The 27586-nt window shown below is 39.1% G+C and overlaps 3 protein-coding genes across 6 annotated transcripts in view; 1 reads left to right on the top strand and 2 right to left on the bottom strand.

Moving 5' to 3' along the window:
* Nucleotides 1–461: 461 nt before the first annotated feature.
* Nucleotides 462–6648, bottom strand: LOC143300148 (dynein light chain roadblock-type 2-like). Its single transcript, XM_076613686.1, has 4 exons — nt 6567–6648; nt 4315–4390; nt 2796–2963; nt 462–870 (listed from the first exon to the last, which is right to left on the bottom strand). Exons 1-4 carry the CDS (start codon nt 6567–6569, stop codon nt 818–820), a joined length of 300 nt encoding a protein of 99 aa, XP_076469801.1. The 5' UTR covers nt 6570–6648; the 3' UTR covers nt 462–817.
* Nucleotides 6649–6654: 6 nt separating this feature from the next.
* Nucleotides 6655–12814, top strand: LOC143300149 (dynein light chain roadblock-type 2-like). The gene is made up of 4 exons (XM_076613687.1): nt 6655–6757; nt 10016–10088; nt 10504–10671; nt 12190–12814. The coding sequence occupies exons 1-4, from the start codon at nt 6752–6754 to the stop codon at nt 12237–12239; spliced, it is 297 nt and encodes a 98-aa protein (XP_076469802.1). The 5' UTR covers nt 6655–6751; the 3' UTR covers nt 12240–12814.
* LOC143300147 (GPI-anchor transamidase component GPAA1-like) overlaps nt 12533–27586 on the bottom strand; it is a 28173-nt gene continuing 13119 nt past the window's right edge. For 3 of the 4 annotated variants that reach the window (XM_076613685.1, XM_076613682.1, XM_076613683.1), the window contains exons 9-13: nt 26240–26393; nt 23884–24213; nt 21910–22106; nt 20318–20491; nt 12533–17860 (exon numbers count right to left, since the gene is read on the bottom strand). In XM_076613685.1, coding sequence (XP_076469800.1) covers nt 17593–17860; nt 20318–20491; nt 21910–22106; nt 23884–24213; nt 26240–26393 — 1123 coding nt within the window. In that variant the 3' untranslated portion in view covers nt 12533–17592. The remainder of the gene's footprint in view (nt 17861–20317; nt 20492–21909; nt 22107–23883; nt 24214–26239; nt 26394–27586) is intronic. The other variant, XR_013057625.1, reaches the window with a different exon arrangement.

Here is a 27586-nt window from a genome sequence, read left to right as displayed (position 1 = left end):
TTTGCTTCACAGTCTTGAAAAGTACAGAAATTCTTAAAAAGAAAACCTTGTCAGTCTTGAAAAGTACAGAAATTCTTACAAAGAAAACCTTGTCTTGAATAATTGTTTTGCTTCCAGTCTTGAAAAGTTTTGGAATTCTTACAAAGAAAACCTTGCCCAGTACCACTGAACAATGCTGAATGTATTTGTAACAAAACAAATCAAACAACTAATCAATTGAAAAAAACAGAAAGTGCTGACAGTTGAACATTGATACCACGATACCCACCAGCCTATTTTGAACAGTAGCAAATTTTTTATTCAGTTTTGCGTTTGGTATGGTAAAGTTTCAGTCTGTTCTGCAAATAGTATGAAATTTTATTTGGTCACATCTGTTGGAAGTCTGACACACTGGTAGGTTGCTTGTAAAAATATTTGATCTCACAGTTCCTTTCATCTCACAAAAGCAAAAAGCATTCATCCATGTTTTCATCAAGACTGCTTTATTTTCTTAAATCAGTGTGGAGAATACAAATCAAAACCATGATTGACATTAAATTCCAAATGTATCAATGCGGAAGACACATCTCTGAAGGATTTTACTGTTGATGTGTTAGTATAAAAAATAATGGAAAAGATAAAAAATAAAATTTGTTACAAAGTCAATGGAAATGTTGATTTGTAAAACCACAATAATATATAAATGCAATAAAATGATGGAAATGGACTTAGAAACACACACAGAGTACACCGCATGATTAAATAAACCCCAGTCTGTACACACTGGTGCAGTGAAGCACGTTCCTGCCATAATCGGACTGGACTGGTTTCACCATTATCAACCACTCACGATGGAAGGCGTCTGGATGACAACCATCATGTAGTCATTTTCTGCAAGACAAATACCCACATGACAGTTTCCTGGATAACTTTACAGGATAATAATTTAAAATGATCAGTGAAAAAAAACACAAAAAAAACTGAACACAACCCCCCAACTCCCCTACCCCCCAAAAAGGACAATGTTTTGCTTTGCAATTTAAAATCTTTTTTTTTTTATATTAATGTCACAGAAGTATTGCAAGAAATACATAAGTGCGTACATATTACAAAACATGTGATACCAATACCGAAGTTTTAAATAAAGGCTAAACTACATAAACAAAAGACATGAGCCTGAGGGGAAGGACACTTTGATGCAAAAAACAAAACAAAAAAACAAACAAAAAAACTAAAACATATTCATTATGAATATATTTAGAAATATAAGAAATATATACTAAATATCTACACAATGGTTAATTCTCAACCCCTTCAGTGCCACACATTATTCTGTCTTTTGTTGCCTATCTGCCAAGCGATTTTTAGGAAGCAGAGGGTAATGAAAAAAATTATGGAATGCAGTGCAAATAACTGCAAGAAAGAATGCATAAACTATACTTTCTGAAAGGAGAATGAACAGACTATCAAGTCATGGATTACAGGATCTTTAATGTGTGTACTTGAACATCTGCGTGTGAATACACATGAAGGGGGTTCAGGCACTAGCAGGTCTGCATATAATATATATGTTGACCGGGATGATCAAAAGAATCTCCACCCTTTACCCAACAGGTGCCATTACCAAGATTTGAACCCAGGACCCTCAAATTGAAAGTCCAATGCTTTAACCACTCGGCTATTGCGCCCATCATCCTGGAATGACTATACGATCTGATTAGGTTTTGCTCCTCATGAATAATTAAAGCAGACATATAAAACTTTCTGACTGGTACGTACTGGAAAGCCATAATATAAAAATAGAGACCTGTAAGAAAATTCCTGCTATGATGAGCATGGATGTGTCCATTGTGGGGTACTTTTTAACACTTCAGCACTTCATGGAAATATTTGTCATTGGGCACTGAAGAGGTTAAAGGTGTTCAAACTTTTTGTCATGGCATTCTGGTTTGGATCATGGCATTTAACTGAACAGCCAGAATATTGTAGCAATGTTCAAAAGGTCATCTTCAGTTTGCATTTTGTAATCTCTTTTATTGGCTTTACTTTTTTTTCTGAAACTGCTCTTTATCTACTTTTGCAAAAACAAAACAAAACAAGAACAAAAAACAAAAACAAAATGTAGTTAAAAAAAAAATTGTTTTCATACAAAGTCATGAGTTATCAGTCAAAACATTGAGCCCTACATGGTTGATTCAGACAATGAGATGTCAAATGAGTTATCTTCAGAGTAAAACTGGACATGTCAGTAACAACAACAGCACTAAACCAGAACAACTGAAAATGCAACAGGCAATGCCATATGTAAGGATCGTTGGTGGTCCAAAATATACTCAAGAACTGTCTGAAAACAATGGAAATCAAGACTGAAATGTTCTAATGCTTAATCTTAAACAAACTTGACAGACTTAGAAAATGGGTTGGGGTTTCACTTCTACATGTATCTGTGTTATACTATATTCCAAACAAAACAAAATAAATTTGGAAAGCTGGTGCCTGTTTACACAGTGAGTTCAGTTTCAATGGGGTGTCAGAGCCTGTGAACTGATCCATAAAATCATACCCTACAAGTACAACACATCTGCTCAGGAAAAAAGAAAAGGAGCAGATGCCTGACCTTCATGTAAGCTGAATGAGCTGGACAAGATAGAATGATAATACCATGTTCACACTGTAAGCATCAAAACAGATATTTTCTGAAGTGTGATCAAACAACTGAACAGTTTTTATACAGGTCCTAAAATACTTTCAATTTCCTCAAAACATTGTGTACACACTGGCAAAAAGACCGGCACATACAAGGTTCAAACTCTCACCTGGAGCGCACATGATTTCATGTTTCTTTGAGCGTAGTCGCAGGAAGGTGAGGTCATTCTGACTGTCCAGCTCCCTGACTGTGTTCCTTGCCTTGTGCACCAGGTTGTGAATGTGTCCAGTGATGCTCACGGTGCTCTCCTGATTCATTGTGGTCCTCAGTGGAATGCCTTAAACAAATGATCAGGTATTTCATGAAGTGATGAACATCAGCTGTACTTTCTTCTGCTTTGATAAATAATAGATAAGCGTACATAAATAAGTAAATAAATACATAAATAGATAAATAAATAAATAATAATTATAATATGAAAAAAAGATCAAATACGCTTATTAACTTTTGTATAATGGGTGTGTGAGAGACAGCCTCCCTATTTTTGGTTGTCCTACAGCGTAGTCACTTCAGTTAAATGTACAACTGATGGGTTCAACAGCTGAGTGGTTAAAAAGCGTATTTGATCTTTTTCTCAAGGCCTGACTAAGCGCATTGGGCTACGCCGCTGGTCAGGCATCTGCTTGGCAGATGTGGTGTAGCGTATATGGATTTGTCTGAATGCAGTGATGCCTCCTTGAGCTACTGAAACTGAAACTCTTCTGCTTCTTTGTAGGCTGTGACTCCCATGTTCACTCAAATACACAAGTGGGCTTTTATGTGTATGACTGTCTTCACCTCCACCATGTAGACAGTCATACTCCGTTTTGGGGGTAGGTAGGGGTTGTTCCTGGCAAAATTCTGTAGGAAAATCCACTTTGATAGGAAAAACAAATAAAACTGCATGCAGGAAAAAATACAAAAAAATGGGTGGTGCTGTAGTATAGCAACACGCTCTCCCTGGGGACAGCAGCCCGAATTTCACACAGAGAAATCTGTTGTGATAAAAAAAAAAAAAAAAGAAATACAAATACAAATTCCGGGTGTGTTCTTGTTTCCATAACCTACTGAACGCTGACAAGGATTATGGGATCTTAAACAAGCGTATTTGATCCTCTGCATGCAGAAAACCATGAAGGAAGTTCAAGCACTAGCAGGTCTGCACATTTGTTCACCTGGGAGATCGGAAAAATCTCAACCCTTTACCCACCAGACGCCATGGCCGGGATTCGATTCTGGGACCCTCAGATTGAAAGTCCGATGCCTTAATCACTCAGCTGTTGAACCCATCAGTTGTACATTTAACTAAAGTGACTACGCTGTAGGACAACCAAAAACAGGGAGGCTCTCTCTCACACACCCATTATACAAAAGTTAATAAACATGTGCACATACGCTCAGTTACTGTGCACTCATGCAAGACCGTAAGGAAAAAAAAAAATGTTCATTAAAAAATCTAAAGACACTACACTGATACATATGGACATGAAAGCAACAAAGTATATCTTAGATCACAGTAACATCACATGTAATTTTTTTAAATCTGATTACAATAAGTGAATAACATGTCATATGAAGTTGTCAATTTGATTATCAATCAAACAGAAAACAACTGACATAGTAAAATGAGAGGTCAACTGTATCCATACCATCATTGTTGAGAATGATGATGCCAGTGACACCTTTATTAGCTTGTATCCTCTTGATGGTTTCATCAATCTCTGCCTGAAAATAGATGAGTGAAATTTGTTAAATGCCATAAAAGGAATTAAAATGGTGCAAAGATAAGAACACTGCAGTTTTCCTGTTCACCCCCCCCCACCCCCCCGGCACCCCTCCTAAAAAAACAACCCAGAAAGAAAAGCCTTTAACACACACATATATCCAAGCCACACTACATACTACATTCTTTTTCTTTTATGTGGTAGAAATGTGATACTGATAGTATGACAATGTCTTTTTTTTTTTTTTAATCTTTTTATTTTTATTTTTTAAATGATCATGAGACCATGTCTACTAAAACATAATTAACAAATTTATATGTCACATTAAGTCACTGTTGTACAAGATCTATGAAATGTGATATGTTAATTAATCTGTTGTAAATCATTAGCGACAACCCATCTGGTGTTCTGTGACAAGGATTAACTTTAAGAAAAGCAACTTTCTGAAAAACTGCATTCTATATGTATGCAATGCTGCCTCATGTTCTGATGTCTAGACAAGCAGTCTGTTTATTGCCTTATTCTTTATTTGGACCCTAGCATCATCTGAAGTATTATTGAATGAATTAACCCCTTTCCCCAGTAAAAAGAAAAGATAACAAAACAAAACAAACAAAAAAAACAACAACCAAAAACAAAAAAACAACAACAACAAACAAACAAACTAAAAACAACAACAACAACAAAAAGACCAATGTCATCATCAGAACAAGGAGACAAGTTAAACATGAGACGCTTATCTAAAGAATAAAGAATTTAGACAGGTTTACAGAAAACTATTTTCCTGTCATTTGTAACAGTGGTACTGGTAGTAGTAATAAAAGTTGCATTAGCAGTAACGTGACTGGCTAAAGCCAAAGACTTCTAACATAATCATCCCCTCAATCAAATTAGTATAGTTTACTGCATTTCCAAATTGCATGTCCAGTCTATCAGACTGCAAATCAATCACTGATGTCAAAATGTATTTTGCTAAAAAGTACAGAAGTGCCTAGGAAATTTTGAAAGTGTAAGTAGATGGTATTGTTTAAATGAGTTCCTGAAGTGAAATAATGTTTTCTTCTTCTTCCTGAAATGTCAATTGGTCATCGCCAACCTTTACTGACATTTTTTGAGGACTGCACTGCACTTATTGAGGGGAGAGAAGGGATCAATAAAGAAAGACTTCCCAGTCCATCCCCCTTTGGGTTTATACTTTCTTTTCCAGCAAACCTTGACACCCTTTTTTTGATTAAAAAAAGAAAGAAAAAATGATTTTTTTCTGTTGTGCATTCTGTGCTTACTGTCTGAGCTGTTTAGCTCTTGCCATTATGTGGTGATATTGTCAACACTGGGATGGGCGCTAGCTGTCCAGTATGCAGTGCTATTTGCCATTTTGGCCTTTTGAATGTCTCTTTGCGTCTTTGTGTAGGTGTGGTTTGAAGTATCTTTAATTCTTTTTTGCCTTTATTCATTTATTTTGTAATAATACTGATAGGGGACGATTTAATCAGAAGCACTGACATCATCAGCACAACCTTCTTAACTGCTTTAAGTCGCTTGATGTTTATGATAACATGTCATGAAATGTGTTGTTTTACAGGGTTTTTGCTTGTTTGTTTGCTGTTGCTGTCTCAGATTATTTTCAGATGTGACTAGTTATGTGTTGAATTTTTCATCGGGCAATCCATTCATCCCCCCCCCCCCTACCCACAAAATCCTCCTAATCCTCTTAAACCTAGAACTAACTAAAACAGCCCACTCGAAACCACCCTCCGGAAAAGAATTCGTGTAGCTGATTCATCGACAAGTCGATGTTGGCTACCCATCCAAAAGAAGAAGAAGAAGAATCATTTCATGGCCATGTTTCGGTCAGATGGACTGAAATAAGCAACAATGTCAACTGTTTTAAAAAAGATGTCTGGCAGTGATCAGGTTCACAGTTGTGGTGGTGCTTCTTTCCGTATGTTCGAGCCATAGACCAGACTAGTTATGACCTGTGTAATGAATGCGAGCACGCACCTGTTTTGTTAGCCTCGGATCAAAACGACAAAAAGATCAATTACTGTTACCGGTGAGTCACTCAATCAAAAGAAAAAATCACCTTTCATGTTTACCTCATCACTGTACGGCATTCATTTCAATAATACGGTACATATCATAATATAGATAAACTCGCAAAACAATAATCAACTTACCATCTTGATTGATTGAGCCCTTGTTAGATGAGGATGGTTGCTACCCTCGTTTCTAAAATTCTGCGCGCATGCGTGATGTCACATTTCTGGTTGTGTCCCTTCCTCACGTAGAAACGATCATTTCCTGTTCAGTCGCGTTCCATCAACTGAAGTGGCGAGCGTTGAATCCCCAGTTCTAAGCAACCATGAGTGTAAGTCTTGTTGTTTATTATTATTAGGAATATTTTTTTATATTCACGATTTCTTAAAATGCTGACTGGCTTGGTTAAAATCCCTTGATGAATTGTATCAGTCAGATTCTGATCACACACCGTTCAGTTGCTAACCAAGGATTGTAACATGAGAACCAGTGACGAGATTCGTCAGCTAATTTCAACAGCTTGTGTCGCATTTAGGAACAAAGCAGTTTTATATTTATTCATTTTGACAAGTATAGAGTGAGCAGACTGATTAATACTTCGGGCACAGCAGAGTGATATCATGCTTTTGTTATAGAATCTGTTTCCTTGTTGATTGCAAACACAAACTATTAGTTTTTATACCTTCCAGTCACCCTTAGTTACCAGGTCTTAACATCTTCTTTATCATCTCCATTTTTCTTAGTTTGATGCACACATTAAACAGCCCCATCACATCACCAGAGAATTGTTGGTTGTGGCATCTGCATTATTGTCAGGGTTGAGATACCAGCTGCACATGTACCATTAAGGAGCTTTGTACATCATATTATATAGCAAGTCTGCATGTTGCCATCATTGCTATGAACAGGGATGGCCATGCTTGTTTATCATCTTTCAAACAGAGGAGGTCTTGTGTGTCAATTTAGAATCAGCATGTTTGGTCCCCTGAGTCCCAATATGCTGAAAATACTTCTCATACACTATACAGTTGTGTGTTGAAAGTAAGGAGTGCTGGTGATAAAACCAGTTCAGTAGTTTTGCTGCACTGCTGTCAGTAGTACTCTCTTGCTTTGGTTATTGGATCTGGATATGGGGCTAAGTAGTCAAGAGCCGTAACCTTGCAAGCAAGAACACCCAGAAAGAGTACATCAGTACCACGGGTAAATCCACATCCAGAGATTCCAACTTATAACTGAATCCAATGCCACATTTTGGCCAGATCTAATGTAATTTGTTGAATACAAAAAGATCCAAACTGTAATCAGTAAAACAATGAGGCCTTATTCAGTTATTGTTTATTAATTTCAAGTTGAAAAACCACTGAGGAAACCATGTGTTTGTTCTTTATTGTCTATGTGTTTTGTTTAGGATTAAAGAGGCTATGCCAGTCTTGAATAAAAACTGAATGAAGCCCGGCGCTGCCTTTTTGATGAAGTGTCTGGGTTTTTCCAGTGTACCTTTTATTTACCTGTGTGCTAGCTGCATCGGTAGCATAAGCAGCATTGACTTGAAGTTGTGTACCTTGTGAATGGAGAGAGTTACCACTCTTTACTATTTGTTGAACCAAATTGTATTGAGATCAATGAAATTTCTTGTGGAGCAAGATACAGTGACATGTAACAATAATCAGTGGAAGAAAAAGGCAAATAGTCTTCATGTAATCACAAGTAAACCCATTCACAGTTAAATAGCATAACTTTTTTTGGGCTTTTTGACATGATAGATATAACACCACTCTGCTTGAGATGTGTCAGTTTCACCAGGTCCATTATGATGTATCTGTGATGGAAGAGAAATTAGCTGCAAAACGCAAAAGGAGCATCATTGTCCTGGAGTTTGTTGGCTTCCTTTTCCAAATATAATGAAAACAAACAAACAAACAAACAACATCAACCAACAACAAAAAAAACCCAAAACACAAAATACCTATACAAAAAACAGTAGTGCTTGTTTTCATGTCATGCATTTTGTTGCTATCTTCACTCTTTTCACTGAACTAAGTGCTTCAGTAGCTGGTCATCTGGATCCAAGAACTTGAAGAAGTCACTATTTTTCCACAACAAAAATTCCCCAAGTGAACAATTTTGCCCCCTCCCCCCCCCCCCCCTCCTCATTTAGCTGTGAATCTTCTCAGCACTTATATGGATCTTGACCAGTGCCAAACAGCTTTTTGTATTATTCTCATGATTTTTTTTCTTGCCAGAGAACATTGCAGAGTATCCATCTAGAACAGAAAAAGATTATTCATTTCTGTTCATACTTGCGTCTTCCAGGTGTCACTTTATTCCCAAATCTGTACAGATGCTCTCAGAAACACTTCTTGAAGCAGTCAGTTCAGTGTCCACTGACACAACCTTTGAACACCAAGGCAGTTTTCTTAAAAAAAGACAAAAAGACAAAAAAGAATTAAACATCGCATGATGATATTCTTTCTTTGAACATAAGATACAAACAATCCCCTTTTCTGGGCAATGGTCCATCTTAGCCCTTTTCTTCTGCATTTTCCTTTCTCTTTTCAGTCTTCTTTCCTGATATTTACCAGGACTGGGAACACTTTTTTTTTATGCTTCCTAGATGTTTTTTCTTCTTCCATAAATGCAGCAACTCCTCATAAAAAGCCAATATCAGTGTCAGTTATTTATTTTATACCAGTTTCTGCTGCTCTGACTCCTCTCAAACACTATCCACTCTTAGAGCATATATAGTGGCTTTTGAACAAAATGTATTAGTTTTCTAATGTATGTACGGAGTGACACAGTTACCAGTAGCTTGAATGAGTAGCTTAATCTTTTTTGTTTCTTGGCATATCTTATTGGTTAAAATATATTTTAAAAAGAGAAATAACACAACATCAGTTTGACACCTATAAATGCATGAAGGACATAAGCAATATCATTTAACCTTACCCATCAAGGAAGAGAATAACATCATTGCTAATGGGAACATAATATTATACAAATTTTCATATATTTCATTGGACACACTCTTACAAGTTAAACAGAAAATTTGGTCAGTACTTCATTTCTTCTTCTTCTGCGTTCGTGGGCTGCAACTCCCACGTTCACTCGTATATACACGAGTGGGCTTTTACGTGTATGACCGTTTTTACCCTGCCATGTAGGCAGCCATACTCCGCTTTCGGGGGTGTGCATGCTGGGTATGTACTTGTTTCCATAACCCACCGAACGCTGACATGGATTACAGGATCTTTAACGTGCGTATTTGATCTTTTGCTTGTGTGTACACACGAAGGGGGTTCAGGCACTAGCAGGTCTGCACACATGTTGACCTGGGAGATCGGAAAAATCTCCACCCTTTACCCACCAGGCGCCGTCACCGAGATTCGAACCCGGGACCCTCAGATTGAAAGTCCAACGCTTTAACCATTCGGCTATTGCGCCCGTCAGTACTTCATTTTAACATGGATGGGTTCAGCAGTCTGTCTTTTTCTGATTTATTATTTTGGATAGTATTATGGATACATATTTTGGATAGTATTATGGATACATGTGTGAAAAGACTAATTGATTCATTTATTATAAATTACAGGAGGTTGACGAAATTCTGAAAAGAATCCAAAGCCACAAAGGTGTTATTGGCACCATCGTCATAAATACTGATGGTAATGTATGCAAAAACATGTGAAATATGCTGTTCATTTAGAGTGATCCCCTTTTGAAAAAATTCAAGTGGAATGTGTTCATGAATTTATTGTCACATTAGCAGTAAGGAAGTTGAACTTTGGAAAAAGTACTTGAGTTTGTGTGTTTGTGTGTATGTGCATGTGTGTGAATATGTGTGTGTTTGTGTCTGTCTGCATGCATGAACACTGAACTTTGCTTTTAAAAGTAAAAGATGCTGATGGAAATGACTGAATGTTCTTCTTTTCATCTTTCTTTCTCTTTGACGTTTCCTTACACAAAAATGTGTACAGTATTGATGGTTTCAAATGTGGTATTACTGTTTCCCTTTTTTTTCTACACATTGGTCAGATATATGTATGGGGTCAAGTAATGACACAGACCATGTTCTTGCAGGCATTCCCATCCGTACCAATCTGGACAACTCGACGACAGTGCAGTATGCAGGCTTGCTGTGCAGCCTGACGCAAAAGGCACGCAACTCAGTCCGGGATCTGGATCCCACCAACGACCTCACTTTCCTCCGCATTCGCTCCAAAAAGAATGAGATCATGTGTGCTCCCTGTAAGTGGTAAAATCTTACACTTGGGGCTTCCTGCATGAATAAATTGTTACATCAAAATGACAACTATTTTCTCTGGTTGCACAAAGTTTGTCAGAATCACAGTCAGGCTGTCTGGATGCGTAACTTATGTACTAAAATTGTACCAATGATGCAGGGGGTTGGTTGGGTTGGAGGAAGAGACATTGATTGTGTTGTTCAACTCACTTGTCACAACAGATTTCTTTGCATTAATTTTTTGGGCTACACTCATCAGGGAGAATGTGCTGCCTTTTTTTTTGCCCCCCCCCCCTCCCCCTTTTTTTCTATGTATGCATTTATTTACTTATCAGTGTATATTCCTTTAAAAAATTTTTTTTTATTATATAGTTTTAATGAATTTTGCGACGGACAACTCTCTTGTCACTTTGATTAAATTCATTAATTTTTTTTTTTACCTGCACTAAACACATGCATAAGAGGCATCATATCAGAATCGGTCAGGCATTGGACTTCAAGTCTAGTGTTAACCAGCGATCAGGGTTCAAGGCCCTGGTTTTTACAAGGTGTTGGGTACTTGGGAAAGGTACTCACATTTTTCTCTCCACCCAGTTGTGAATGGGTACCCAGCTTTGGTTGGGGAAGGTTAAAATCTCAGGGGGAGAGGATTGGGTCCCGCCTTCCATTGCCGTGAGCCCTAGACACAGTGGATTTGATTTCACTGCCCCCCGATGGTCAGAAAAGACTATGGGACCTATTTCCTTTTAACCTCGGAAAAAACAAAACATGCTGCATATGGGAGACTTGCATCATCGTTTCATTGGAAACATAAGCACAGAGGCTGTTGCTTAGTGTCTTACAGAGCAGACTCCCCCCCCAGCTCCCCCGCCGCCACCCCCCCCCCCCCCCCCCAAAAAAAAGAAAAAAAATTGACTTGAATATTAACCTTTTCAGCTTCTTTGGTGGATGTATTATGGCTTGAGCACCTCACTTCTGCTTCCTTTGCTTTGAATATTACCATTCATATTAAAAATTAAGTCTTGCACTACAAACTCTGGGTAAAAAAAAGTACAGGACCTGCCTGTTTACATGAAATCTGATTTAAAAAAAAGTATGCCATGCCTGCATATATTTGTACATGTGTATATATGTGTGTATACTGAAGTGCATGTACATATGCATATCTGGGTATATATTGGTTGTGCTACTGTGGTGTTTTAAAACAATGGAGTCCAAATAGCAACAGAAGTACCGATAACATAAAACCCTAGTATACACAGATTTCAGATTCCTGACCAATCTTTGTACTGTCTTTACACAATCCTTTCTTGACACAGCAGATTTTCGAAGGTGCATTTTGGAATCGTGCACTTTAGAGATCAGCAAGTGATAGTCACATTTAAACATATCCTAGAAGTCTACATTTTGTCATTTTCCAGCAGCTGAACTTGCTTTGTAAAATAACCTCATCATTCGGTGTCATGTTTATTCCACTGACTGTGTGATGTAATGATGGGTTCTCTTGTCTGCCTGTGTTGCAGGTAACGAGTACTTGTTGGTGGTCATACAGACCACAGACAGCACTCAGTAGAGAGGATGCCATTTCCACCTGCCTGCCTCTCCACTCATCATGGTTCTGTTACTACTCATTTGTCAACTGTTCAGACATGGCCTACCCTCCATGTGCATGTGCTTTCAACAGTGTTCCTGAACCCCAGGGCAATGAAAAATTGAAATGTTCACCATAATTTAAACATCATTACACATATTCCATTCGGTTTCCAAGATACTTTCCCCCATTTCCCACATGAAAGATAAGAGGGAGGGGAGAGAAGGTGGTGAGGGACTATAGAAAGTAGGAGGGTAGGGATGGGGAGGGAGGGAGGGAAGTTTTCAATTCAACCTGAACAGTGACAGTTGACAATTACTCAACACAAAACATCTGACTTTTGACCCAGCGGTTCGTCGTATAAATATATCTGCTACCTGGTTACAAGTTTGTTCTATATATAGACATTTCAGTGTGTATTTAACTTACTTCACCCCCTCCCCCCCCCCCCACCACCCTCTCAATACAAGCATTTTGTGTTTCAGTATTTGTTATGTTATGTTGGAAATTCTTGTTTAATAAAATCAGTAAAATAATAAATTGGTTGTTGAATCTTGGTTGAGTGTTGGCTGTTTATTTTTTTTTCTTTATCCGTGCAATAAAGGTTTAAGATGATGCAGAGAGAATTAATGGAAAAACAGAAGTAACTGCAGATTGCTCTGGTAGGAACGGATTTTCAAAAGATTGAACACTCAAGTTTCATTTTACCATCTTTTGCATTGTAATCCGGTTTGAAAAGATGTAAATAAAATGGTAACAAATTGAAAAAAAAATGTATGTTCAATCAGCTGAAAAAAATGCAGTTTTACAAGATAACTCTTACAAGAAATAACGTCTTCATGGCTTGAATATGAAACGGAATGGCTTAATTTAATAATTTTGTTGTTGTTGCTGTTTAAATAAAGAGTTATCAGAAGATGTGTAAAAAGCAGAAATCTGGCCACTTGCATTTAAATAATCAATACATTAAAATATAAAACAAACAAAAAATACTCACAGTTGAAACAATGTTATCTTTATTCCTATACAAAAACTGAACCACTTCAGCATGCTTTAATAATGAAGTGAAGTTTATGTTTGTCATGAATGACATATACTGTCGGTGATCTTTGCTCCCACCTGTGCAGAAATCAGTCACTGGCCTTGGCGACAAAGTGCTGTGGGATATAGCTGTTTCATGGTGATTACCATCTTTTTGTGCACTGTTGCTGTGTGTGTGTGTGTGTGAGAGAGAGAGAGAGAGAGAGAGAGTCTTTCTGAGCAAAGGAACTGCTCCAAATTTGAAGCAAAACGCATCCAAACAATGCGTCAGATCTGAGCATGGTTGACTGAGCCATGGACCTGCAGACTGGTTGATGACTGACAGAAATAACATTTTCCATGCCTCACTTCCCATGGAGATGCATAATAAATAAGACTGTAACCCTTTAGGTAAGTCACGATCATCAGACCAAGTTGCATAATGTTCATTCACTCATTTTCTTCATTTTAATTAAAGACCAAAAGCACCACCCCCAGTTCCACGCATCTGATGTTCAGCTTGGATCGTTTTTATCTGTTTTGAATTACATGTAACAGGGTATGTATAATCAAAATATCCATCAAAGAAACAATAAATAACACCAGTGATAAGTTTGAATGCTCTGAACAACAACCAAAAAAATACCACAATCACAAAAGCATTTGTTTTGAACATCAATAAGACATAGCAGAGGAAGCAGTGAGTCTTAGCTCCTTTAACAGAAAGAACGTTGAAAACCAGCACTCCTTTTTCATACAAATGTTCACGGTCGATGCATTCATTCATGCAGCATGACTTACTGCGCAAAAGGGTGGGTAATGTCATTGATGCATATTTATTCAGCCATGCGTGCATACTGACCATCCATATTAACTTTTTTGAGTGTGTTTGATTTGCCATATGACTGTATTATATTAGTTGCTACAACTTTGCCAGTTAACTCTACCACATTAATTGCAACTTTACATACCAACACAACTATCAAATTTGTGCAGAACTGGTTGTTAAAACCGACTCAATTATACATACACATATGCATTTATTAAACAAACTGAAGACATTAACAAACTGTGCAATCACAGCACTTCTGCATTCCACCTGGTATTGTGTTTTAAAATGGGTCTATACATACTTTACTTAGTGCAGGAAAAAGCAGTACTGCAAATTGCTACCTGTGACGGTTGTGTAAATGGTGCTGGAAGAAGTTCCAAAAGGACTGGTTTTACTGTCAAAGTGCTGAACGTTCACTGAAATAGTATGAGGTGTTAAAGGGACAAGTTCCTCTTTCTGCAGTTTTTCACAGAGTTGTGCAGTACAGTACAGTACAGTACTCAGTACAGTACAGTACAGTTGTATCATTTGGGACTTGCGTGCCACAGGATAAAATAAATGTGAAAGTTTAATAGTCACCAATGTCAACTATCCTTCATGAATTTTGAAATCCAAAAAATATTCAGTATACAGTTACAGAGTGCCCCCTGAATGAATAATTAGCAGCTGCTTAAGATGGAAACAATACAGATCCATGCATTCACCAACCGCAATGTGCATTTGCATCCATTCAACAACAAATGTTCAAATACATAATGCTGATTTAATCTAAACTGCTGGTCTTGCTTGAGATGAGAACAAATGGCACATTAGCAATGATAATAAGAAAAAAGAGAAACAAATAATCAAAAAGACACTATAATAAACTGTAAACATCAGTTCACTAAAAACACCATCAAATAAAGAGAATGCTTTAACTTGAAAAAAATTTTTTTTTTTCACTTACCCAGACCAACACATCAACACATACTCTCATGTGCTCAGACACACACTAAATTATTGAAACAACAACCCTGTACATTTGCAACTGAAGCAAACATACCCTCAAATATCAAACGCACTTGCAAACAAAACCAGAAGTTAACTGGCAGAGAATGCAATAAGAAAGAGCAATAAAAGAAATCAGCACTAGCAGAATTCAGACATATACAGATCAATATCAGACACAAGTATTCTCCAAGCACCATCATGTTAAACATTGTATGGTCTCACATCTTTGTACATTCCCTAAAAAATGACTTCTTCTGCGTTCATGGGCTGCAACGCCCACGTTCACTTGTATGCACACGAGTGGGCTTTTACGTGTATGACCGTTTGTACCCTGCCATATAGGCAGCCATACTCCGTTTTCGGAGGTGTGCATGCTGGGTATGTTCTTGTTTCCATAACCCACCGAACGCTGACATGGATTACAGGATCTTTAACGTGCGTATTTGATCTACTGCTTGCATATACACACGAAGGGGGTTCAGGCACTAGCAGGTCTGCACATATGTTGACCTGGGAGATCGGAAAAATCTCCACCCTTCAACCCACCAGGTGCCGTCACCGTGATTTGAACCCGGGACCCTCAGATTGACAGTCCAACGCTTTAACCACTCGGCTATTGTGCCCGTCTAACAAATGACTAATAAGAAACAAAACAAAGCTCAAGTCATAAGACACAACTGAAAACTCAACAGCCAAAAGATACAACTGAAAACTTGATGGCCACAAAACTAAGTAATCCTCATTTCCATGCATGAAAGAAAACATGATGTAAGGTAAATGAGATATGGCAGGAGGTTCTGTCATAAATAGGTGGGAATGTGAGGCAGTGGAGCAAATGGATGAATGCCTACCAACCTTTAGTCATTATGAATGCAGTGTTTCAACCCCACAGGCTCAACATGCAGCAGAAACACAGAGAAAATGAAACACTTAGTTACTGACACTTAACTAACACTTAGTTACTGACACTTAACTAAAGGAACAAAGGATCTGACTTCGAAGCAATTGTGGAGACATCTGAGCATTTAATTTTCTCTGCAGCATTCCTTCATTTTTGTTCAGCCTTTTTGTTCAGTGGGGTTGAAACGAGTTGCAAATAAAAGTTAAACACCCAATACTCAACGCTTTTATTGGATGTCAGGCATACAATAAGACTCCAAATGTTAAAGAGGAAAGCAAAAAAAAAAAAAAAAAAAAAAAAAAAAAAAAAAAGGCAGAAGAAAAAAAATCACAAGTAAAGTAAGTGTTACAATACTGGATGTTTACTCAACACTTTCATTGGGTGTCAGGCATACAATAAGACTCCAAATGTTAAAGATGAAAGCAAGAAAATTAAAAAAAAAAAATCACAAGTAAAGTAAGTGTTATAATATTGGATGTTTTATACCTTTTTTTTTTGTTGTTGTTCAGTGCTGACCTAGTGGTAATGCGTCTGCCTAGGAAGCGAGAGAATCTGAGCTCAATGGTTTGAACCCCACAGTCACCAGTATTTTCTTCCCCTCCACGAGACCTTGAGTGGTGGTCCCGTGCAAGTCATTTGGATGAGATGATAAATTGAGGTCCAGCATGCACTTTGTGCACGTGAAAGAACCCATGGCAATAAAAGGGTTGTCCCTGGAAAAATTCTATAGAAAATTCACTTTGATAAGAAAACATAAAATTGCAGGCAGATAAAAAAAAAAAAAAAAGAAAGAAAAAAAGTATGAGGTGACTTTCTCACCACAGTACATATCAGAACCGCATATCTAAACAACAAACAAACAAAAATACCACATACAAACAAACAAAAAAAAGACATGAGACACACACACTACATCCGAGAACTCTCAACACCTACACCTGACAGAAGGGCAAACATGAGACACACACATGCTACACCTCAAAAGGCCCTCACTCCTGACACGTAAACACTACACATCAGAGCTCCTCACTCCTGACACATACACGCTACACTTCAGAGCCCCTCACTCCTGACAAACTACAAATCAGAGCCCCTCACTCCTAACACATACACACTACACATCAGAGCCCCTCACTCCTGCCACACATATACAAGCTACACCTCAGAGCCCCTCACTCCTGACACACGACACCTCAGAGCACCTCACTCCTAACACATACACACTACACATCAGAGCCCCTCACTCCTAACACATACACACTACACATCAGAGCCCCTCACTCCTGACACACATATACAAGCTACACCTCAGAGCCCCTCACTCCTGACACACTACACCTCAGAGCACCTCACTCCTAACACATACACACTATGCATCAGAGACCCTCACTCCTGACACATATACAAGCTACACCTCAGAGCCCCTCACTCCTGACACACGACACCTCAGAGCACCTCACTCCTAACACATACACACTATGCATCTGAGACCCTCACTCCTGATACACATAGACACTACGCATCAAAGCACCTCACTCCTCACACACACACACACACACTACTCCTCAGAGCCTCCCTCCACCCCACAACTCTTACAACTGACAGAAGGGCAGGGCCCAGAAGATGAGCCAGGTGGGGAGGAAGGCGAAGGAGGCCAGGGTGTAGGTCCAGGAGTAGAACAGGTACTGGTCCACCAGCAGCAGGAACAGCATCTGCTTGACCTCGTCGATGGACCACCAGGCAACCAGGTACCAATGGTCGTCAGGGTTCCGCCAGGCTGTGTTGATCACAGCCGCCACCATCAGCAGCCCCATGGGGGAGACCAGCAGCAGGGCCACTTGCTGCAGTGTCCGCAGGATGCTGGAATTGGGAGACACAAACGGTTCATGCTGTATTGGTTCAAGTGTTCAACAGTACACAGAGATGCCAATCCCTGTCAAGTGTTTGAAGGAAAATCAGAAAATCTGGTAGGAACATTTTGAATTTGGTAGGAACACTCGGGACAGACAACTGAGTGACGATGCACAGATATTTTTCAGTGTAGGTTTGGCGAAACTTCTGTTCCTGTTGCTGCTTCTTTACAGCTGACACATCTGCGGCACTGTGTTGCTTCCATGGCTGACTTTCTCAGTTTTGAGGCGCTGTTCCTTCCTTACACTCCATAGCTTAATCCACCGGGCACAGACGCTGTTAGACCTAGACGCAACTTGATTTTGCAACATTCGCTCTTGTTTGGGCAAACAATTCAGCTGATTGGTCCACTCAATGCTGTTTGAATGTAAACATGCACGTGATTAGCTGAGTATCATGAGGAGAGACCAAGGTTAGTAGTGACTGTCCTGGTCTCATGATCGATAGGTCCAGAGCGTCAGGGTAATGTTACGACAGGAAAGCATGTGACCATGCTATGTAGTTGAAAATGAACTTGGAATTCACCCCCGAAAGCGGAGTATGGCTGCCTACATGGCGGGGTAAAAACGGTCATACACGTAAAAGCCCACTCGCGTATATACGAGTGAACGTGGGAGTTGAAGCCCACGAATGCATAAGAAGAAGAAGAAGAACTTGGAACAATTTTGACATTGGTGTAACATTAAAACAAACTGTGATGAAGCGTAACAAAATATGGCAAAATCAACAGTTGACTTCTCTCAGTACACATGGATTACTAATATATGTTCAACAGTACACATGAACTGCAAATATAAGCAATGATAAAACAACATCAACAAACTTAATAAGCCCATTCAACCCCTAGGGGAGTTTACAGCCATGGCAGGTCCCCCTGCCATATCGATGCAGAAAACACAAAGAAAATATACTGAAACTGACTGTTTTTTCCCCCTCCAAATTGACATGTAGGGATGTAGCTGGAAATACTGCAGAAGTTAGTTCCCTTAGCTTGCAGTTTATGCACATACAGGAACATGTACACCATTTTAATGAAACGAATTTTGGCGCCAGGGCAATGCTCACAGCGCTGGGCTAAATGAGTTAAAGCTTATAGTGCGCTCACATGTTGCAGCACTTCCATTCCAATGCGATGGCTGATAAACGAAATTATCAAAATCAAATCACTTATTCATAAACAGCAAATAAAGAAATGAGACAAAATATAAAGCAATTAATCTAAAAAATTAAAGATGTGTGAGGTAAAAGATAGGAGGGAGGTGTCAAAGTGTGTAGACTGATCCATATATGTTACACAACATCTGCTTTGAAAAAAAGAATAAACAGCAACCAAAGAGTAAAACGAAGTCAGCAGCATGCCTTATAGGATGCATAACCAAGAAATATATTTCGCTTTTAGCAGAGACTACGTTGTTTAAAACACTGTTGCACTATTTTCAAAGTTGCATTTTAAAAAAATCGTCTTTTTGGAAAGGGTAATTTAATAGTAAAAAGAGAGAGAGAGACAGAAACAAGGGGGATGTGGGCGATTTACCGTGCTGGTATCAGGAAGGCAAAAAAGTGTGTTACCAACATGTTCTTCTCCAATCATAAAAAACAAACAAATGAAAAGCCCCCCAAAACCAAAACAGATGATTTAAATTCCAATAGAAATCCAACACTGACGGCAAATCAAAAGAAGGTAATGAAGGCAATGATAAACCTCCTAAAATCGAGTATGTCTGCTGATATGTCAAAGTTAAAATGGTGATGCGTTTAAAAACCTACTCGAACATGTATACAACTTTTTTCTTTTTACGGGTGAATGTGGGAGTTGCAGCTGCCCACAAACGATGATGAAGAAGAAGAAGAAGAAGGGCAATCATAAAATCAGAACAGTATGATGATGACGATATGGATACTTATATAGCGCCTATCCTCGGTCAGAGACCAAGCTCTAGATGCTTTACAAACACAGGGTCATTTGCACGACAGGCTGCCACTGGGCGCTCATCATTCGTTTCCCCATGTCATTCAGTCAGGTTTAAGCCAGTGTGTATCCATCCCATCCCACTGTGCAGCTTACATATTCTTTTTCTTTCCATTTCTTTTTACTTGTCTTTACTTATACAAAAGAAACAATGATCCTTCCCTCACCCACACACACAAAAAAGGATACGTGTTTGAATTCAAATTATCACTATGGCAAGCGCTGCCTGAATATTTAAACACAAGACATGAAAGCAGCTCAGTAAGTAAGCCAAGGGAGCCTACTAGTTGCAGCTACTTTTGATTTATCCCCTTGGGTGGAGCGGCATTTTGCACAGGACAGGAATCAGACCCCTGCCAAGATCAGCACCATTGCAGTGGGTCACGTTAAGTAAGTTAAACATGATTTTTTGGGGGAAAAAAAAAAAAAATCCTCACATGCTGCGTGTGGGCTTGACCATCATGGTGACAGGCACGGACACTGCAGCCAGGAAGAAGGCCAGAGAGATGTTCATGAGGGACACAGCAAACAGCGTCAGCCCCTGCACGATCAGCCCCACACACTTCAGCAGCTGCCAGTCACTATGGATCACCTCATCGGGGCTGGCTTTCCTGAAACAAGCATCCATAACATCCACATAAACTCACCCACACTATCTGTCTATCTGTTTTATCAATCTATCTAGGCTTTTCTGAAACATACATTGACACCATCCACATAAACTCACCCACACTATCTATCTATCTATATCCAGGCTTTCCTTAAACATACGTTAACACCATCCACATAAACTCACCCATATCATCTATCTATCTATCTAGGCTTTTCTGAAACATACACTGACACCATCCACATCAACTCACCAACACTATATATCTATTTATCTATCTATCTATTTCATATATTTATCTAGGCTTTTCTGAAACATACATCAACACCATCCACATAAACTCACCCATATCATACATCTATCTATCAATGCTCTCCTGAAACATGCATCGGCACCATCCACATAAACTCACCCGCACTATCTATCTATCTATGCTTTTCTGAAACATACGTTGACACCATCCACATAAACTCACCCATATTATATATCTATCTATTTTATCTATCTATCTAGGCTTTCCTGAAACATTCATTGACACCATCCTCACCCACACTATCTATCTACCTATTCTATCTCTCTATCTATCTATCCCACCATCGAGGCTTTTCTGAAACATGCATCGACACCATCCACATAAACTCACCCGCACTATCTATCTATATATCTATTCTATCTTATCTATCTATCTCTCCAGGCTTTTCTGAAACATGCATTGACACCATCCACATAATCTCACCCAAATCATCTATCTATTTATCCATTTTATACATCGATCTAGCTTTCCTGAAACATGCATCGACACATTCCACATAAACTCAACCATATTATATCTATCTATCCATCTATCTATTTTATTGATCTGTCTTGGCTTTTCTGAAACATACATTGACACCATCCACATAAACTTACCAATATCACCTATCTATATATCTAGCTGTCTTATCTATGTATCTATCTATCTATCTGTATATCTATCTATAATATTGTCAAATGGCAGCAAGTGGCTTTCAGAATTCAGTTTTCAGACACAGACAGGATAAGATGCAAGGGTAAGGCATTTTAGTAGAAAGGCTGCACCTTTCAGGCTGGAAACTATGCTATGTGAAGAAGTTATAAACAAACAAATATGTGCATATGTACATACATACACACACACACACACACACATACACACCCACAGTACAATCAAGCCTCCTCAAGGAACAACAAAAACAGAAAAACAGGAAAACTACTGTACCCACTGAACTTTCTGAGAATCATGCATGTGTATGTGCATACACACACACACACACACACACTGAAACCTCCTCAAGTAACATAAAAAACCCCACCCAAAAACCAAATCACCCCCCCACCCTCCCAAAACCACACACACAAAAAAAACCACCTGTAGTCACTGAACTTATTGAAAAAACCCACCTGTTCATCAAGTAGGGATACGCCAGGCCAGCGGAGAAGATGGCCAAGATTCCGTACAGAATGGTGTCTGCGGCCTTCATCTTGATGGCGGGAGTGAAGTGGGTGAGGACGTAAGGGGCGGTGTAGGCCATCAGACCCAGCAGGTAGGCCATCATCAACGTGGGCAGCACCGACAGCAGGCCTGTCGTCGCCACTGGCTGTCAGGTCAAGGTTAAAGGTTAAAGGTCTCATGGCCTTTAATGGACACTGGGTGCAGTGAGTTCATATCCCCTGTGGTGGGTGCAATAGCCAAGTGGTTAAAGCGCTGGACTTTCAATCTGAGGGTCTTGAGTTCAAATCTCAGTGGGTAAAGGGTGGAGATTTTTCTGATCTCACAGGTCAACATATGTGCAGACCTGTTAGTGCCTGAACTCCCTTCATGTGTATATGCAAGCAGAAGATCAAATAAGCATGTTAAAGATCCTGTAATCCATGTCAGCGTTCCGTGGGTTATGGAAACAAGGACATACCCAGCATGCACACCCCTGAAAACAGAGTATGGCTGCCTACATGGCAGGGTTAAAAACGGTCATACACGTAAAAGCCCACTCGTGTACGTATGAGTGAACGTGGGAGTTGCAGCACACGAGTGAAGAAGAAGAAGAAGAATATCCCATGTTCAGGGCTTGGCACAAGAAAGTGGGGCCCAATCTTCTCCTTCTGTCTGCTGTTTTAATCTTCCCCAATCAATGTCAGGTAGCCATTCATACCTGGGTACAGTGAGGAAAATCATAGTACCTTTCCCCAAGGACATGATGCCAAGCCAAAATGGGGCCTGAAACCCTGATCACTAATGATATGAAATAAAGCAAGGGTTTGGATGGTGAAATACCCATATATGGCACAGATTTGCTAAACTCAAATACAGTGAAACACAGTCTTTCATTTTGGAAATAACAGGAGAGAAATTTAAAGCTGTCTGATGAAGATTCTTTTTTATATCAAAGTGGTGTTGTGATACATGCAATGATCTGACAACCAAAAGTATGAAAACGAAATTGGTAGATTAACCTTCAAGGCATAATGCCAAGAGATGAAATGCACAGAATTCTTGATAAAATGGTTCCCACATATTAAACATGTGGAATTTCAACTGACCTATCTGCTGAAAGATTAGTGGGCAGGGGCAGGGTTGCATAAGCAATCTTAGTAGCATGAAGTTTACTGAGCATTTTCCAAAGTCTATGCTAATTCCATAGAATGAGGACAAATCTAAAGCAAACTCAGAACTGCATAGAGCAGTCCAGTTGCATTGTTCTAGATGATTTCTGTTGTCGAGGCCTATTATTACTAGTATAAATAACTGGTATCATAATATTCATGTTTCAATGTACTTTTCCTGAAAACTTGATGCTGTTGTTCCTATGTGTTGTTACAGTACTAAACATGATTTGATTTAATGTCATGTAATATTTTTGTTTTAACTGCATTGATACAGCCATAAAAAAACGACAAATAAATACCCCCCCTCCCCCCAAACCCAAAAAACAAACCAACAACAAAAACAAACAAAAACAACACATTCATAACCCCCTATCCATACTTCAGACGGGCGGAACAGCTGAGTGGTTAAAGCAATGAACTTTCAATCTGAGGTCCCAGGTTCAAATCCTGGTTGCAGCACCTGGTGGGGTAAAGGGTGGAGATTTATCTTATCTCCCAGGTCAACAAATGTGCAGACCTGCTCATGCCTGAACCCCCTTCATGTGTATACACACGCAAAAGATAAAATACACACATTAAAGGTTCTGTAATTCATGTCAGCATTCAGTGGGTTGTGGAAACAAGAAATTTCCTGGCATGCATCCCCCCATTTCCGCAAACTGAGTACGACTGCCAACATGGCGGAGGTAAAAACAGTCATACGCTTTAGTTAAAGCCCACTGGTACATACGAGTGAATGTCAGCCCACAAACAAACAAAGAAGACCCATACCTCAAAGTCTTCATCGTCCAGATCTGAGTCTTCCCCAATCAGCTCCTCAGCAGCATCTCCCTTGCCCTCTTCTTGCGTCATTTCCTTTCCCAGTGGACTCTCTGCCTGGTCTCCACCCCCTTTCAGAGGCCCTTGTCCCTCCACAGTTCCACTGTCCTCCTCGGTTTTAGCATCATCCTCTGCTGTGGTGTCTTCTTCTCCTTCATCCACAGACTTTTCCTTTTTGTCTTGTAGTTCATCACAGCTGCCTGTCTCCTCTTTTTTCCCATCAGCTGTGGGGTCGGTTTTCTCCTCTTCACTGGAGTGGGTAATGATCCACAGAGCCAAAGCTTGTTGGTGTCAAGGAGAACTCTGCATTATGGAGGTGGTTGTTCTGAACACCCCAAATCACAGAAAACTCCAACCCGTCCATAGCAAGATTGATGTGAGCCAGCTCTATAAAGTGCAAAATGGCATGAGCTGAATTTTAAAAGAAAAAAACAACATGTATTGAAAAAAAAAAAAAAAAAAAAAAAATTTAGTCTTCACATGTACTTGGCAACTGTCTCCTAACTGCCATAATTTCTTCTGGTTTTATTTGGCTAATTCAAGTAACTACAAAACAACAGCACTCCAACATGAAAAAGAGTTACCATTTACAAAGTCTGTTAAAGAATTTTCAACCAGCAGTCCACTTCATTTTTCAGCCAGATCAAAGACTGAAATGGAGCTGGCAACCAATGAGAATTTCTGGAACAGATTTTACAGGATATTTTGTGTCTTCTTGTGTGTCTTGCAATGTCAGGAAATAAAATCTTCTTTTTTTTTTTTTCTTTTTTTTTTGTGTTCAATACAACTGTGATAGGGAGTGGGAGGGAGATAAGGTAATTTTGATATTTTGCTCATCTCTGATCTTCCCAAATCATGATTATTTCTTCTTCTTTTCATTCATCAGACGGACACCCCAGAAATCATGATATAAATCACACAAAATATGTGCACACCTTGACATGCCTCTTACATACAAACGCACACTGAAGCAGAATCGACAGGAACATACATTAAGGAAGTATATCACTGACAAACATTTTTATGAACTTTCATTTTTGGTCAACGCCACAGAATTCTAGTAACAAGTGGACTACATTTAAACTGAGAAGCATATCACTGGTATTTTTTTTTTTTTTTTTTTAATCTTCACTTTTGGGTAGCACCAGAGAATAATAGCAACAAGTGGATCACATCTACATAGAGAAACATATCATAGGTAGAATTTTGTGCCAACCTTCACTTTTTGGCAACACCAGAGAATATCACATCTACACGGAGAATCATATCATAGGTAGAATTTTGTGCCAACCTTCACTTTTTGGCAACACCAGAGAATATCACATCTACATGGAGAAACATATCATAGGTAGAATTTTGTGCCAACCTTCACTTTTTGGCAACACCAGAGAATATCACATCTACATGGAGAAACATATCACAGGTAGAATTTTGTGTCAACCTTCACTTTTTGGCAACACCAGAGAATATCACATCTACACGGAGAATCATATCACAGGTAGAATTTTGTGTCAACCTTCACTTTTTGGCAACACCAGACAATATCAGGAGCACAAGGACCACACCTGTTTTGTCTGGTCCGCCTTGTCTGTGTGGCAGAGTGGATAAGACGTCAATCTTATTTATTTATTTATTTATTATTGTTATTAATTTATTATTATTATTCTTATTACTACTACCTTTTTTTTTTTTAACATCATAGGTATTATTTATTTATTTATTTATTTCTGTAAGCTTATCTATTATTTATTCACCTTTTGTTTTCTTTTTTTTTTCCCCTCAAGGCCTGATTAAGCGTGTTGGGTTACGCTGCTGGTCAGGCATCTGCTTGGCAGATGTGGTGTAGCGTATATGGATATGTCCGAACGCAGTGATGCCTCCTTGAGCTACTGAAGCTACTGAAACTCTGCCTATACAGTGTCTGTGAGGGTCTGGGTTTGATTCCTACTCTCGCCCTTTCTCCCAAGTTTCACATGAAAATCAAACTGAGTGTCTAGTCATTTGGATGAGATGATAAATTGAGGTCTCATATGCAGCACACACCTGGCGTACTGAAAAAAGAACCCATGGCAACAAATGCTTTGTCCTCTGGAAAAATTCTGTAGAAGAAATCCACTGTGATAGGTACAAAAACATACCTACATGCGCTCAAGGTCTGACTAGCGCATAGGTTATTGCTGCTCTGAGGCATCTGCCTAGCAGATGTGGTGTAGCGTATATGGGCACATTCGAACGCAGTGCCTCCTTGAGAAACTGAAACTGAAACTAAACTGATATTGTCCCTGTGTGTCCATTCCTCAAAGGATATCTTGATGACTCCAGCGGTAGCGATCAGACCAAAGGGGGGCATGTAGATCCCGATGGAGATGTACCTGTCGGTTGATGGGAGCAGGTAGAAGAAAAACGACTGGTGGAAACGCTCCAGCAAGTTGTTGAGGCTGCGGAAAATGCCCTCCACCACTCTGCAATCAGTATTGTGAGGCACTGTATGCTTGGTGTTCTTCAGAACAATGGGATGCTTCAGTGAGTACTTAGAGTTTTTTTCCTTTGCCCTTTTGGACTATAATGCTCAAGTGAACATTCAACTGTACATGGTGAATTAAGATAATATCCATTTCAGATTACAATTGAAATCACTCACTTTTTGGTCAGACAGCATTTTAACACATACACACACATGCACACACACACACACACACATTTATCATTATTTTTTAGAACCACTTACATATAAATAAAAACTGATTCAATGACCACACACACATCTCCAAATACTGATCTATAATTTACCTTTGTTTGATTATTCAGTATCACGTTCATGAAAAGTAATGATTAGATAAGTGATATCACACACAAACATGTGCAATTTTTTTGACCACCTTCAAAGACAGAAAATTTCTTAATGCTAAACTACTGAGATAGCATACGTGACCCAACCCAGAACTGCACAGAACAGTACATTTGCATTGTCCTTGTTGATTTCTACTTTTGAGGCCTATAACAAGTATAAAAGAACTGGTAATTAACTCACTCGGGACGACAAGTTTTCTCCCTTGCTTTTCCCCACAGATGGCCCATTTGTAAGGGTTTGGAAAAAAATGACAAAAAATACAAAATACTGTGTAAGAAAATGAAACTTTCAGAACTGGTTTATTACGTGTTGAGCTATTACATATAAAAAAAAATCAAATTTTTCATCTTATTTTTACAGTTTTGCCATATGTAGAAAATACTGCCAATTTTTCACCCCGAATCACCATACCCATGGTCGCTTTCTGCATTAAATTCGCTTTCTCCTTTGTCATCATCCACCTCTTCAATGTCCGACCCTTCAGTTTGTAGCATTTCAAGTACTTCGGCAACCCTAAAACATTGCCGTCACTGCCTTGTTCGCTTCACAACATTCTGAGAAGAGCCCGCTTTGCTAACAGGCTGGCACGCGAGCAGACGACCGGTCAGTGACTTTGTCAGCGTGTGTGCGAGATGGGCCACACATCCCAGGCTGACCAATCATACTGTTCGATTGTGGAGTGACCCAGAATAGCGCACTCTGCTTGGCTAATCACAAAATCACGTGTATAGCGCATGATGGAATTTTACTTTCGGAGAATGCTATTCCATTCCTTCGTCTGAATCCGAATACATTTTGTGTAGG

The sequence above is a fragment of the Babylonia areolata genome, chromosome 26 (genome assembly GCF_041734735.1).
Source record: "Babylonia areolata isolate BAREFJ2019XMU chromosome 26, ASM4173473v1, whole genome shotgun sequence".
Lineage (NCBI taxonomy): Eukaryota > Metazoa > Mollusca > Gastropoda > Neogastropoda > Buccinidae > Babylonia > Babylonia areolata.
The sequence above is the reverse complement of the archived record's forward strand: the minus strand, read 5'-3'. Positions and strand labels throughout refer to the sequence as shown.

Bases quoted from the DNA above. Each gene is read 5' to 3' on its own strand.
- LOC143300148 (XM_076613686.1), bottom strand. The intron at 2,964-4,314 runs GTATGGATACAG...CATTTGTTTAAG, and splicing joins CATCATTCTCAACAATGATG to GCATTCCACTGAGGACCACA. The intron at 871-2,795 runs GTGAGAGTTTGA...TTTGTCTTGCAG, and splicing joins TGAAATCATGTGCGCTCCAG to AAAATGACTACATGATGGTT.
- LOC143300149 (XM_076613687.1), top strand. The intron at 10,089-10,503 runs GTAATGTATGCA...ATGTTCTTGCAG, and splicing joins CATCGTCATAAATACTGATG to GCATTCCCATCCGTACCAAT. The intron at 10,672-12,189 runs GTAAGTGGTAAA...CCTGTGTTGCAG, and splicing joins TGAGATCATGTGTGCTCCCT to GTAACGAGTACTTGTTGGTG.